The 14,794-nt window shown below is 34.4% G+C and overlaps 1 protein-coding gene across 6 annotated transcripts in view; it reads right to left on the reverse strand.

Moving 5' to 3' along the window:
* STAG2 (stromal antigen 2) overlaps positions 1 to 14,794 on the reverse strand; it is a 133,349-nt gene that overhangs the window by 13,073 nt on the left and 105,482 nt on the right. For all 6 annotated transcript variants that reach the window (XM_049871230.1, XM_049871234.1, XM_049871231.1 and 3 more), the window contains exons 24-29: positions 14,291 to 14,465; positions 9,923 to 10,062; positions 8,253 to 8,354; positions 6,413 to 6,561; positions 4,713 to 4,841; positions 1,322 to 1,545 (exon numbers count right to left, since the gene is read on the reverse strand). In XM_049871230.1, the coding sequence (XP_049727187.1) occupies positions 1,322 to 1,545; positions 4,713 to 4,841; positions 6,413 to 6,561; positions 8,253 to 8,354; positions 9,923 to 10,062; positions 14,291 to 14,465 (919 nt within the window). The remainder of the gene's footprint in view (positions 1 to 1,321; positions 1,546 to 4,712; positions 4,842 to 6,412; positions 6,562 to 8,252; positions 8,355 to 9,922; positions 10,063 to 14,290; positions 14,466 to 14,794) is intronic.

A 14,794-nucleotide genomic window follows, 5' to 3' on the forward strand; every position in this document is an offset into this window, starting at 1 on the left:
ATTTATAGTGATCTTCACTTAACATCCTTTAATTTGATGACTTTTAAGAAAAAAAAAAAAGAAGGAAAACTTCTTTTAATTTCTTATAAACCATCAACTCTATCATCTCAACTGCCTAGGGATTGCTATAAAAGATTTTTTTAAATCGGCTGGAATGCTGAAAGTATACAAGCCAAATCTAAAATTATACCAAAGTTAATGCCTCTACGTTATTGGACAAAAGATAATAAAACAATCCATGGAACAAGGAAGTTTTTAATACCATATACTTGATAATAAAGTGTGGCTGATGAAGTATGTACCAATTTTAAAATATGGCCCTAAAATTCTTTGACATTCCTCACATTTTAAGGTAGGGGATTATGTCTCCTCCTCTTGAATCTGGGCTCTACAACTGCTTGGCCAACAGAATATGGCAGAAGTGGCGCCATGCCAGCTTCTGGGCCCAGGCTTTAAGAAACTGGCAACTTCTACTTCCTGTCTCTTGGGACACTTGCTTTTGGAACCCAGGCACACGCTGTAAGGAAGGCAGCCACATGAAGAGGCCCCGTGTAGGTGTTCTGGCAGACAGCCCGGCTGAGGTCCCAGCTGACAGCCTGCCTCAGATACGTAAGTGAAGATACCTCCAAAACATTGCAGCCCCATCCTTTGAGTTGTCCTAGCTGAGGCACCAGATATCACAGAGCTGTCATTGCTACGCCCTACATATTGGGGTAGTTTGTTCCCCAGGAGTAATGTCTACAACAAATCTTGATGACCATGTGAATGTGTTCAAAGGTTCTTAAGAAAAGGAACGTAGTTCCCAGACCCATTTTGAACCAAATCTGGAGTGCTAGGAGTCCAAGAACTTCAAATATCATAATGCCCCTAAACAGTACTTTGTACTTCTTCATGATTAATGACTGCTTCATAAAAATTCAAAAGTTGCAACCTCTCGGAATCTGTTGCTATACTTAAGCTACATAATCCAATCTCTTAGGAAATGACTGGCTCTATAATATTGAGTTTATATCCCTCTGCATACAATATAGCAGTGATTAGAAAGCAGATGCTCTAGAGTGAGGCTGCCTGGCTCTGGTAGTTAACATCTTAATCTCTCTGTACTTATTTTCCTCATTTTGAAAAATGAGGATGTACTTCAGAGTTGTAAAAATCAAGTCTATGCATATAAAATGCTTAAAACAGCACACTTACACATAATAATGTCATGTTGTATAAGCTATTATTAAACAACACATATATCAAAATAAGATGAACCTTAATGGCAATTCAGTTGGCCAACATTATGAATACATATAAAGAGAATTAACTATATCCTTACTGAGTGCAAGCTGCATGCCCTCAGCCACTTTCCGTTTTCCAGTAGATGGCTTTGATTTTTTACTCCGCACAGTTGATCCCCGACTGCTGATTCCACTTATAACCGACATGGTGTCATCATCGCCACCAGCTAGCAAAGAATTTCGGTAAGACATCAGTGGAAGCCACACATCTTCTCTTCGGAGTGACATCTGAAAGGTCATGAACTTTTCCAAGTAAACATACCTTAAAAAGAAACAGAAGCCATTACACAAGCTTTGATACATAAAACTGCTGCTGTTTTTTTTTTTTTCCTTTCTTTTCCTCCTAGTAATCTTACAGCATAAATATCATAAGGGACCTTTAGTGATTTAAGTAGAATTAAACAAAAGGGAAAGAAAATAAGTATGAAACAGAATAATGGTTGATAGCCTACATTACTCCCTAGAGTATACAGTAAAACTGTAGGCTATCAATGATTTTTTTTCCCCCCAAAGATGTCTATAGAAGAACAAACCCGAGTCATATTTTTGGAAAGAGCACAGGATTTGAAGTCAAACAACTTGGATTCTAGTCCCAGTTCTACCAACTCTCAGTTGTGTGAGCATGGGCGTATACTACTACTTCATCACTCCATCTTAGCCTCATCACTACACAGGGGTAATTCTGTTTCTACCAGAGTCTTACATCAAATGAAACAATTCAGGGCATTTAAGCTTAATGTTTATTGAGCAGCTACTACGTCCTCTGCACTGAAGATAGAGACAAGGATGAATTAAACATGGTTCCCATCCGCAAAAAAGTTTTAGCCTAATGGAAATCAAAAATCCAACCCTTGGATCCAAGTAGCATAAGGATTCTATGGCTTATAATGTTACAATCAAAATTCAACTAACATTTGTGTGACTACCATGTGCTAGGCACCACTTTTCTCTCAGTTTCTTCATGTTTATTTCTACAATCCTGTGAGGGAGACATTCTTCCCACTTTACAGGTGAGCAAAGCAAACATCAGAAAAATTCAAGAAGTAATATGCCAAAAGTCATAAAAGTAAGTAACCAACACAACCATGATTCAAATTCCAGGCTTCTGACACTAAGTTCAGTGCATTTATTGGCTAAATTATGTTTCCAATACATGAAGAGAATAATTTATCAACTAACTGTAAAGTACAATCCAAATATTTTCTGTCATTAATAATGATTAGTTCCCATCAGTCCAGATTTACCAATTTTGAACAGCATTAAAGATAGAAGATAAAAAAAAAATAGGATACATCAATTACAAAACATACTACTTTTGTGTTAGTCAGTATTTCTTTGTAATCATGATATACTTCCGTCATACAAAACAGTACACCTCAAAGTGTGGTCTGTAGACTGGCTACCAGTCTGAGAACTGTAACCAGGTCTGGGACAGAATAAGGGAGTTTGAGCCAAAATATACTCACTGGTAGAGAGATTTACAACTATGTACCCGCCACACAGAGAAACAGAACACTGCAGATAAATAGCCTTTCTTCTTGAAGCTATTCCCCTTTCTACTCCTCCCCAAAGGCTACTAATAACCTGAATTTGTTATTTATCATCCCTAGGTATATCTGTGTACATTTAATACATATTTACATGTCTGTAAACATTACAGCAGTTTTATACTTTGCTTTTTCCATTCAACACTGTGTGGTTTGTTTTTTTTTTTTTTTAGTTTAGCCATGTTGACTATGTAGTTTTAGTTCTTTCATTCTGATTACTGTATGGTTTCCACTGTATTATCAATCTACTGATTCATTTTCTACTTGTTTTATGTTTAGGTTGTTTCTGAGGTTTTCCCTATTCAAACAATGCAACAGCAAACATTCTTTCATAGGCATCCTGGTGCACGTGTGCAAGAGTTTCTCTAGGTCTCTACCTATGAATTCAATGGGTGGGTCATGAGGTAGGAAGAATCTTGAACTTTACTAGATATTGCCAAATAGCTCCGCAAGGTGGTCTTGTAACAATTTACACTCTCACCAGCAATGTACAGAAGTTTCTATTGCACCACATCCTTGGCAATACTTGGTACTATCAGACTTCTTTATTTTTGCTCATCTGCTGGGTGAGACATTGTATTTCACTGTTTTAGTTTGTATTTGTCTAACTACTACTGTGTATGCAATTTTTTATTTGGGATAAATTTATATACAATGTAATAAAATGCACAGAAACAGAAGTACTGTTGGATCAGTTTTGCAAATGAATACACCGGTGTAACCCACACAGCTATCAAAATAGAGAGTTTCCCATGGCCCCAGAAGGTAACCACTATTCTGATTTCTATCATTAAAGATTAGTTTTGTCTGCTTTAGAATTTCATATAAATTCTATGCAGTCTTTAAATGCCTTCCCTGAAGCTATTCTCCCTTTCTTTCCCCTACTGCCTCCCCAGGCTACCGCTAACCTGAATATGCTATTTAAAAGCTGGAAGATGTTATCTATACTATGAGTTACATTCATATTCTTCTGCCCTTTTATACCTCAAAGCCAAGCGGCAGCGGTGCAAAGATTATGGGAAATTAATTCCATTTGTTTGCCTCTCTTATAATTCACCATTTTAGGAGACTAAACCAGAAAAGTTCCCTGCTTAAATGGTCTGTTGAGGACAGAAAAATTAATTAAAGTAAAAGATAAAATAGCAACTTCTACTTTCCAGTGTAGTCACAGCTCAAGACACAGAAAAACTAGGATGGCTCCTGGTGGATGACCAATCTTACTGTCTTTTAAATGTTCACTCCAAGTTAAGAATGCGAACAAGACTACATAAAGTATTCAAGTTATACCTCGAAAGCCACAAATACACTGAGAGAGGAACTCACAGAAATAAAAGAGTATTATATAAAAAATATAGTTGTAATCCTTAAATTTAAAAATTTCTGAAGTACTAAGTCTTTCACACATTAATGCCTACAATTTTAGTCCTTGTGTTTGGAGGGGACAGAAACTAAGTATAACGATTACTCTTAAGAATTTTAAAGCACCCCCAGACTCTCTGTTGACCCAGAACTAAAAACCATTCCCAAAGCCAACTCTTCAAAGAATAGACTGAACTGTAAGACATAAAATGATACTCGTGAAGAGTGTGCTTCTTAGTTCAAGTAGATACACGAGACTAAATGGGCAGCTCCTGTCCAGAGGCGAGATGAGAAGGCAGAAAGGGACAGGAGCTGGTTGAATGGACACGGGAAATCCAGGGTGGAAAGCAGCGTGCTGTCACATTATAGGGAGAATAACTAGGGTCACATAACAATGTGTGTATACATTTTTGTATGAGAAACTAACTTGAGCTGTAAACTTTCACCTAAAACACACACACACACACACACACACACAAATTCTAAAACAAAGCTAAACAGAACATTTCTAGTAAACACATACACGGTTCTTTTGTCTTGTCGGAGTAGTTTAGAAGAAAATTCACTCAGAATATCAAGAAATGCCAAATTTAAAGGTGGATGGCTCTCCCCTTGTGGATTAGGTTCTTTAAAAGCAAATTCTATGCCATCTCTGCAAAGAGAAAAAAGATATAAACAAACATTTAAGGGACTACAATATAAAAATTTAATAACTTAGAAAGGAAAATTCTCTTAATTTCTTTCCACTATTTTGGCATGTATTTAATTCAAGGAATAGAAAGTAAAAAGGCTGTAGTGTGAAAATAAGCAAATATATTTACATTTTATGCCACTGTTACTTTTTTTAAACCAAAACAAACACACAACCCCCTCTCCGCTCCGCCCCCCCCCCCCCCCACACGCCAGCAATAAAATGTTCCTCTAACCTTCAGAATTAAGGGACTAGCCCTTCAGTTTGACTGTGGTCTGGTATATCTATATTCTTTCTTCAGTACTTTTTTCCCACGGAAATAACCCAAAGTCTGTCATATAATGATTGATACACTTTCTAAAGTTTTCAAGACATATAGGAGACCTACTATAGCACAAAGGGCTAACTTAAAAATAACAAAGACTTATTTTTAACCAACTGATTTGAAAGTAAATTTTTAAAATAACTCCATTCAGGGCCCTTTAACTATGTTTATGTAGCAATGTAGTTATATCAATTTAACATTACACTACATCAAAATTGTAACTGAGTAAAAATGAATCCAAATAGATTTTGGAAATGAAAGAAGACAAGCTATTACATAAAGAAAATCATATATTACTTCTTAAAATCATTACCCACATGTATGGTCCCTAAATATCACCTAAAACTTTCATCCAATGTATTAAAAGAAAAATAAAATGAATTTGAGAGTTTTAAAGCAAGGTGAAAAAAAAAAAAAGGAGAGAGTGAATTTAAGTTGGGGAAGCTGTGGGAATAACTTTAACAACAGCGGAAAAACATTATCAGGGAGACATTTAACACTTTAATAACTAAATCAGAAAGGAAAAAAAGAGACACAAGTAAAGCAGGAAGCTGTCAGTGAAGGAAAGCCCAAGCCACTTGATTTTCCCAAAGGCAAAGATTTTTAATCCACAATTCAGAGATAAACAGTATTAATATGTAAATATTGGTTATGTTAAAGCTCTAGTACGTATCCACACTTCAAAGGTGTAATGGATCACGAAGTTATATACCCAAAATAAAACCAGATGATTTCTGATTTTTCATAAGGGGAATAAAATATACAAATAAAAAGTTGTGGCCCAAAACTATGGAAAAAGTCATTACAAGATAGAGAAAAGAACCAGAAAGAGAAAGCTTGAGGCAAAGGAGTTAAACCTCAAAGAGTTCTCCGCCTAGCAGTGAGACTATGTCGAAAGTTTTGGAAAAGGAGATTTTGTAACTCTTGATAAATATACTGCTTTCCTTCACATTAATTTATAAAAGATTCTGAATGGTATTAATTGAAACATAAACTTTCCTATTAAGGGTGTTTTAGCCGCAGTTCATTTGCTAATTGAGATATATTGCTATAACTGGTTCTTAAACTCAAGAAAAGAGAATATGGTATAGATTTGTAAACAAATCATATGGCATCTATTTATTTGGTTATTCCAAATGAAAGGGTTAGGTACAAAAAAATTCATAACTACGAAATGACAGAAATGAATAAAATATTTGGAGATTACTTGTGTAGCATGGCAATGGCTTCTCTGGTTTTCAACTGATCAAGTCCAAAAGTTAAAGCAAAACGTCGAGCAAGTTCTTTTATGCCACTGAATGTTGGGGATGATCTATCAAAATTATAGCCATTTTCCTGTATCATTTCATTAAAGAGCTGTTTGGATAGAAAGCATATTATAGTCTTTAATAATTAAGAATTATGAACACCTTTTAAAATACCATCTTTCCTATTAAAAATACAGTTAAGATCTCGGTAAATAAGGCATTATATTTTATAACATGTATTTTTAAAAAACACATGATATAAATGACTAAAACTGCAGCACTTCGTAGATTAAGACTACAGTAGTTGTTGACATTAGAAACTCTTTAGGTTAGTTTTGACAGAATTCTCTTCTACTGGTATTAACTGGATATTAACATTCATATAAAGAAAATACAAAGAAAAAAGAAGTCCACTAAATGATTAGACAACTACGCTCTGTTATTCTCACTATTTATTCTTAAGTGATGAATCTTCAAATCAAAACTTTCATCATTAAGTAAACAAAAGAAAATGCTATTTTTCAACTACCAAATTAACAAAGTTTTAAAAAGATAATGCCCACTACTGATAATAATACAGTGAAATGAGCACTCTGAGCTGCTGGGAGCATAAACTGAGACAACTTTTCGGCAATATGTAGTGAAAGCTTAAGAATTTTCACAACCTTTAAGAATCAAGCCTAATTTTAGGATTTTACCTTAAAAAAAATCATGATGGTAATAACATTTCTGCACAGTGCATACGCACAGAAATATTTGTTTCACTGCTATTTATAACGGCAAAATTGTGAAAGACCTCAACATCAAACAAGAGATCTTGGTTCAATAATGGTATATTTATAAAATGGAATGTTACACAGTCATTCAAAATGCTGAGGAAAGTAATTGTGTGAAGGTGTTCATGATTTGTTAATACAAAAAAAGAGCAGGCTGCCAATGGCTCGATATGATTTAATTTTATAAAAACTAGGATTACATGTACGCATACTAAAATTAAGGTTATTAAAAATTAAAAAGGTTATTCCTAAGTGAAAAACTTAAGAGGTAACCTTTTTTTTTCCATTTTCCATACTTTCTGCAGTAAGCAGTATTTTATAAATTTTATTCATTTTAATAAAGACTATTTGAATTTGCCAATGAAATTAAGAACTTTCATATCTACATTTCTAAAAATCCAGAGTTTATCAAATTGAAGTGGACCAGGTTGGTCTCTAACAGGTACATAAGGCAATTACTTTTTACCTAAATTAAACCTGCCTCATTTTCATCAGTACTAAAATGAAAATGGCTGTTGCGTTTTGATTATAGACCTACACTCATTTATTTTTAAGTGCTACAAAATAGCCATTGCAGGGACGTGTTACATATTTATCTAATACCCTATTTTGGGAGCAGTTATGATTTCTTGCTACTTAAGAATGCTGAAATGTAAAGCATGTACACCTATTTTGCAAACTTATCCTATTAGTATCTTGGATAAAGTTTTAAAAGCAGAATTGCTATCTTAAATGATATACACGTTTTAAATTTTTACATAAATTGCCTACCAGGAAGGTTGTACCAATCTATACTGCTGATGCATGTACTCATTTTCCCCATACCTTAGACAGCTATAGGTTTTGTCAGCCTTACCATTCTGAAAGCAAAATATAATCTCACTTGCACTTCTTAGTCTACTAGGCAGGTTGAATATCTCATATTTCTATTTTTTATGAATTGTCTATCATATCCTTTGCCCAATTTTCTGTTACCCTGTAAACTATTAAGTATGAGTTAATATAAGTATACTTAATGTCTTACCTGTTGCAAACTGAGTATAAGTGTCTTTGCACACTGAATTTTGTCTATCTGTCTTGTTTTACTCATTGTTTCCTTGATAATATCTCCATAGTCATTGTAATACTAGAAAAGAAATTTACACAAATTAGCAGAGCTGTATCTTTTTAATCTATTAGACAGTAATACTCATTTTAGGTTATTCACGTAAGCTTGTCAGGAAGCATGCATTTGGCAGAAATCATGCCCTCAAAGGCACGAAAGAAATGGTACCAAATATTGTTACCAACACTTTATGATTATCTCTAAGTGCACAGGGATTACTTCAGTAACATAAATATCAGACAGTTAAGATCTAATCAAATTAAGCTCAGGACTCGATTTTAAGTAAAGGATGTATAAAACAATAATTAGGTTCTGCAGATTTTCACAAGTAACACAAAAGATATAAACAAAGTTCTCACACTCTTTGTGAACTATTAAGGCGATGAATACAATCATTACTTTCATATCTGTGAAAGTTATTCATTGCTATAGAAAATGTACTTCACGTGCAATTTCTAACTTTAGTTTTTTTTATAGAAACTAACAACCTGTACACAGCACTTAAAAAGAAAATTTATTGTGATTATCTACATTACATATTGCATGGAATTTTTTTCTAATTTAAGGTCCTGTTCCAAAATATATATTCAACAACTTTCAGACACTGACAGGATAATCACGCCTTGAGTCACAACTGACGCGACAGCAAACGTTTTGGTTTTAGTTTATGGCTACTAAAATTGACTTTAATCTAGAACACCTAAGTCTAAAAGTTTAAAATTTGTTAAATGACTTTATAAACAATCTTAGTTTAAAAACAACCAAAAACTCTAACAATTATCATGCCAAAGTTCCAAAATAATTTTCAAATTGTTTCATGGTGCTAGAGTTTTACCATGCAGTGAAATATTCCAAAGAGAGGATTAACCAGTATTTGACAAATTCACTAGATATATTTTATTTCTTGAAAGCTAATGATTAAAAAAAGTTTACCTTTGCATCTCAAGATTTTATTTGAGAAAGGAATAAAGAAAAATTGTCTCACCACATTTAGTCACATTTCCTTACTACAGTTAGTAATATCCTCTTTATTGTGACTTAAAAAAATTAGAGAATCTTCCATATATTTATGAAAATTGTTAATAACTCACTATGAATCAAATCAGACTTGTAGAACCAAAAGGAACCTTAGCTATTACAGTGGAAGAGATGAAGAAACTCAGGCCTCAAAAGGTACTGAGTTGCTTAAGAGCACATGCTGCATAGTAATCAAGCCAAGACTACCTACCACTCAGGTCTCCTGACCCCTAAAAGAGCACTTGTTAATGCTACATCAAGCAGAGGAGTGGTATCGCCCTGCCATCTTAAACTAAATCACAAATGCAATTCTTAACAGTGACAGTTAAGACAGTTTCCAGTATTTTAAATGTCAATGAACTCAAAAAACCCTCTCACGGTATCCATTAATTGGGGGGGGGGGGGAATGAAGAAATGTTAATGAAAATATTAAAGATTTTAAAATATCATATCATTTTTTATACTACAGAAGCAATTTACTATTTTAAAAAAATTCAACGGCAAAAGTCAAACTGCTACTTTATCATTTAAGCATTTTATATCTATCTCAGCTTTCCATTTTTCAAGTTTACCTTCATATACTGCTTGAAGATATCTGCAGCTGTATTCATCTCCACCACAGTATATACAATTAGCTTACAAAATGCTGCGAGTAAATTTCTCCTCTTGTGCAGAGCTTCAATTTTACTGGCTTCGTCCTCCTGCTGACCATCTGGGAAAAGAGTTCTAAACATTAAGCCATCTGTATTTTTCTTCAACCAAATTATTTTTCTTCAACTCTCATCATAAAACATCCTCATTTTTTGAGAATTTGAAAAATAAGGACATTTAAAATAAAATTTTAAATTACCCGTAATAACAAAAAAACCCAAAACCCAGTGCCGTCAAGTCGGTTCCGACCCACAGCGACCCTATAGGACAGAGCAGAACTGCCCCATAGAGTTTCCAAGGAGTGCCTGGCGGATTCGAACTGCCAACCCTTTGGTTAGCAGCCATAGCACTTAACCACTACGCCACCAGTGTTTCCTTACCCATAATACTATAACTCAAATATACTCAGTCTTAGTATTTTACTGAATGACCAGTGCATTTATTCCATCAGATGAAATTTCTTGTGAAACCAAGTTAACAATCAGAAGGTTGCTTGGTGAACATGGAACATGCACAAATGGAGTGAGATGGAGAAACTGATGGTTAGTGAAGTCAGGCTAAGCTGGTCTAACACTAATTTATCTACTTCCCTAATAAGAATAGTTTGCCAATGAGAACTACATATCCCAGTGCTGTCAGTTAAGGTTCCTTCTTCCCTGGATGCAGCTAACCCTCAAAAACTCTATTTCCCCCCTCCTCATCCCTGATTCTTAACGACACATTTTTTTTCTTTAGAGATCATCCCTGATTCTTAATGACACATTTTTTTTCTTTAGAGACATTAAATACATTCCGTTACACTGGCCTGGGAAGCTGTCTTTTTAAGATAGCATTGTATATTTCTGCTCCAATCCATAATGTGGGATCTTGATATTCATTTCTCAAAGGACAGACTTATTTCTAAATTCTTAGTGGGAGAAGCCTCACTGAAGCCTCAAAGTACTGCCAAAGTAATGTTTCCAATTACTTGTAAATAAAATTGTGATGAAGCCTTTTACATAAAAAATTGGGTAAAGAATTTTTCTCTGGATAGGTTTTACAAACAAAATTACATGTTAAAAACAATCTCATATTAACATTCCTTTTGTTACCAGTAAAGTTAAAGTCTTTTTATGACTTTTAGCTACTCATGTATTTCCTTCTTCACGAATAGTCTGCACATACCGTCAGCTCTTCAATATAAGAGTCTCAACACAAAAAAAGTATAAAATAAGAAAGCTCTTTTAAACAAGTTTTTTGTGTGTGTTTGTTTGTTTTAAATAATACTCCTGGTAATCGTTGATAACTGCTAGTAAATTAGAACCGATTTTTGAGAATAGGCATTTGTTTAACGTAGACCATCAGAAAAGGTTTTAAGTTATCACAAGCACATGTTCCAGAATGTCAACGCCACTGGCTTATAAAACTATACCATACTATTTACACTTTTAAAAAAGATTAAAAGATTACCTTTTGTTAATGATGGTCATTATTATAGACAATTTCTACATGATATTGTTTCTAATCACTGTTCAGTGCTGCTCTCAGGAACAAGAAGCCTGCACATTTTCCTCCAGACTAAATTACCCAGATATTAAAATTTTATTTTCAGCCTTGACATTTACTTTTTCCACTCCTTACTTATTGAAAATTAGTCACCTTTTCCCTCACAGGGATTAAAGAATTTAGAAGTGCCTTTTTAACACACAGGGTCTGACAGTTACAAGTGATTATTATATGTATTGTCAGTGCATCATCTCCAGATGCAGTCCCCTATTTTACTGCTCCTTTCTAATCTGATGTCAGCCAACAAATAACCCAGGGTCTACAATACCAGGGGTTGGAAGAGGATGAAAAGTAATGAAAACTCCCATATACTGCTGATGGGAGGGAGGGTAAAAATGATACAACTACCTTGGTGAATAATTTGGCAACATGTGGTCAAGATAAAGGAGCCCTGGTGGTATAGCTGTTAAAGCACTCAGCTGCAGACCAAAAAGGTCTGTGGTTTGAACTCACCAGCCGTTCTGTGTGAGAAAGATGTGGCCGTCTGCTTCTGTAAAGATTTACAGCCTTGGAAACATTATGGGGCAGTTCTACTCTGTCCTATAGGGTTGCTATGAGTTGGAATCGACTCAATGATGGGTTTGTTTGGCTTTGGGTGGTCAAGTTTAAGATGTACATAGGCTATAATCCACTATAATCTAGAAATTCCACTCTTAGATATACAATAGAAAAGCTCTTACACATGTGCTGAAGGAGACATGTATATTTATTGTAACACTATTTGTAAAAGGGAAAAACTGAAAGTAACCTAAGTGTCCATCAATAGGAAAATAGGTAAGTAAATTGTGGTTAATTCATATAACCACATATAACTCATGTAACACAGCAGTCAAGATGAATAAACTGCAGCCACATGTCAACACTAATAAATCTCAAAAATAACATTAATCTCAAAAAAGCAAGTTACAAAATAAAATGTTCAACACAATACCATTTACATAGAAGTTAGCAACAGAAAATAAAACTACATATTGTGAATGGATACATAAGTTCCTGGTAAAGTAAATTTAAAACACAAGGGCACGATAAACAGCAAAGTCAGTATAGTAGTTCTCTTCAGGGAAGAAGGGAGAATAATGGGATTGGAGAAAGATACAGATGAGGGTTTCTTTTCTAACTACGATTTACTTCTTAAAATAAATCTGAAACAAATATGCCAACATGTGACAAATACTGGTGGTGGGTATGTAGGTATCTGTTACATTTTATATATTTCCATAGGACTGGAATACTTTGTTTAAAATGTGTAACTAGAAAGAAAAATTCCAGGGAGACAAGTGTGGGCAATTTCAAGAAGTTCCTTAAAAAATTCAGGAGTGCTGTCCAGTTTATTCTCAATTCTACTTACCATGGTCAAAATGAAGTAGGGGCTGTCCCCAATTAACAAAGGGGTTATATACCAAAACTGTGATTTTTGTATCACTTTTTGGACTGCAACCAATCTTTCTCATGGAAGTTTTTAAAAGTCTCAACCTTTTAGACTCAATTTCAGATGTGACATAATCACAAAGCCTTTTTTGACCCCTGCAGACCAGTTAGAAACTTCCTCTATACTCTCACAACACTTCGTACATGCCTCTAACATCGCATTGCCATTATAATTACTTGTTTATAGAACAGTGTTTTCTACTTGAAGGTGAATTCTTGAAGGAAAGGACATTGTCTCATTTCTTGATAACTGTATCACCTAGTATACTGCCTGCTGACCAATAAATGTTTGTCAAGTTAATGTGGAGAAAAAAAAGGTGTAACTAAATCAATAGCTGAGAGTGAAAAGTGATAAGTAGAACTTGAGTGTGTGAACCTTTACAGCTGTTTTAGCTACTTTAGGCTTCTCAGCTTACTTTAGGCTTCTCAACTGTGTTAGTACTGGAGAAAAAAGCCCTCTACTACTACAAATAAACGATAAAGGCATGCCTAGGATATGAGTTGGAATCAACTTGACAGCAAGGGGTATGTTTGGGGTTTTTTTTTGGAATTACATATATTTATTTGGATCCTGAGTGATTTGTCAGTTTATACATGTATATGCACATGCTAATGTTATATTTTCCATCAAGTCTAACTTCAAATTAAAAACAAATACACCAAATACAACTTTTCCCCCCACAACTTCTTATTCAAATAAGGCATCTGTGTATGCAATCAGAGCGTGAAAAGAAATCAATAGGCAAGGCTGATCTGATTGGACTGCAGGCTCATGTGAATGTTTCACATTGCCTCAGAATTTTAGAGTGGTTTCGAACATTTTCTAATATTCAGAAATCACACTGACTAATAACCCTGAAACATCAAGACCTATGTTAATAAAATTATGTAACAAAAATGCTGTTTTGCAAAGAAACACCTTATTCTCCTCTGAATACCTAAATATGGATATTAATATCAAGTAAGGGGAAGGGAGAGTAAATTTTAATGAGAAACTGCTATATGCCCAGGCACTATACTAAGCACTTTACTCAATTTTCATTAAACCTCACAGTAATTCTGTGCAGTAGCTCCTAATTTAAAAACAGGCTCAGGCCTAGTAAGAAACATAATTATGGCTCCAAAGTCTATGTTCTGGGACATCATACTGTCTTCCAATAGTATAAAAAATGAACAAAAATATGCTGGAACATGTGCCTGTGTTTCCTATTTTAAGAATAAAAAGAAGCATACACTAGCATAGAACTTTACCTTATTATTTACATTTGATGTATGTAGGACCCACAGAATTAACAAAAAGATGGCAGTAAAATTACCTGCACTGTTGCTATCATCATCCTGTTCAATGAAGACATGATCCAAAATGAAGCTGAGCAACTCGGACTGCAACGAAGAATCAGGAGTATAAACTAATGGCTCTAACATGTCACGTCCTCCTGACATTATCTGATGGCTGAAGATCATCAAAATGTCACACAGAATAGTGAAGGCCTATTAAAAGAGAGAGAAAACATGCTATAAACCAAGGTTTCTCATCACTAATTGCCCCAACTAACTTACATGTTTAACATAAAAACAGATTCTAACTTTCTATATTTGAAATTCCTAAGAAAAATCAGTATTAAGTATTTTCCTAAGATTTTAAACCTGAGAAGTATAATTTGTGTAATAATGACTGAATATTTGCACAATCCTGTACTGGCTACAAAGTAATTTCATAAGCATTCTACTTCTTTATTTTCAGTAACTTCGAGTGACTTGTGCAACGTTAAGACTGCCAAAAAGTATAGCGCTAGGACTCAAACTCAGGTTTTCTGACT

Source organism: Elephas maximus, chromosome X, assembly GCF_024166365.1.
Source record: "Elephas maximus indicus isolate mEleMax1 chromosome X, mEleMax1 primary haplotype, whole genome shotgun sequence".
NCBI lineage: Eukaryota > Metazoa > Chordata > Mammalia > Proboscidea > Elephantidae > Elephas > Elephas maximus.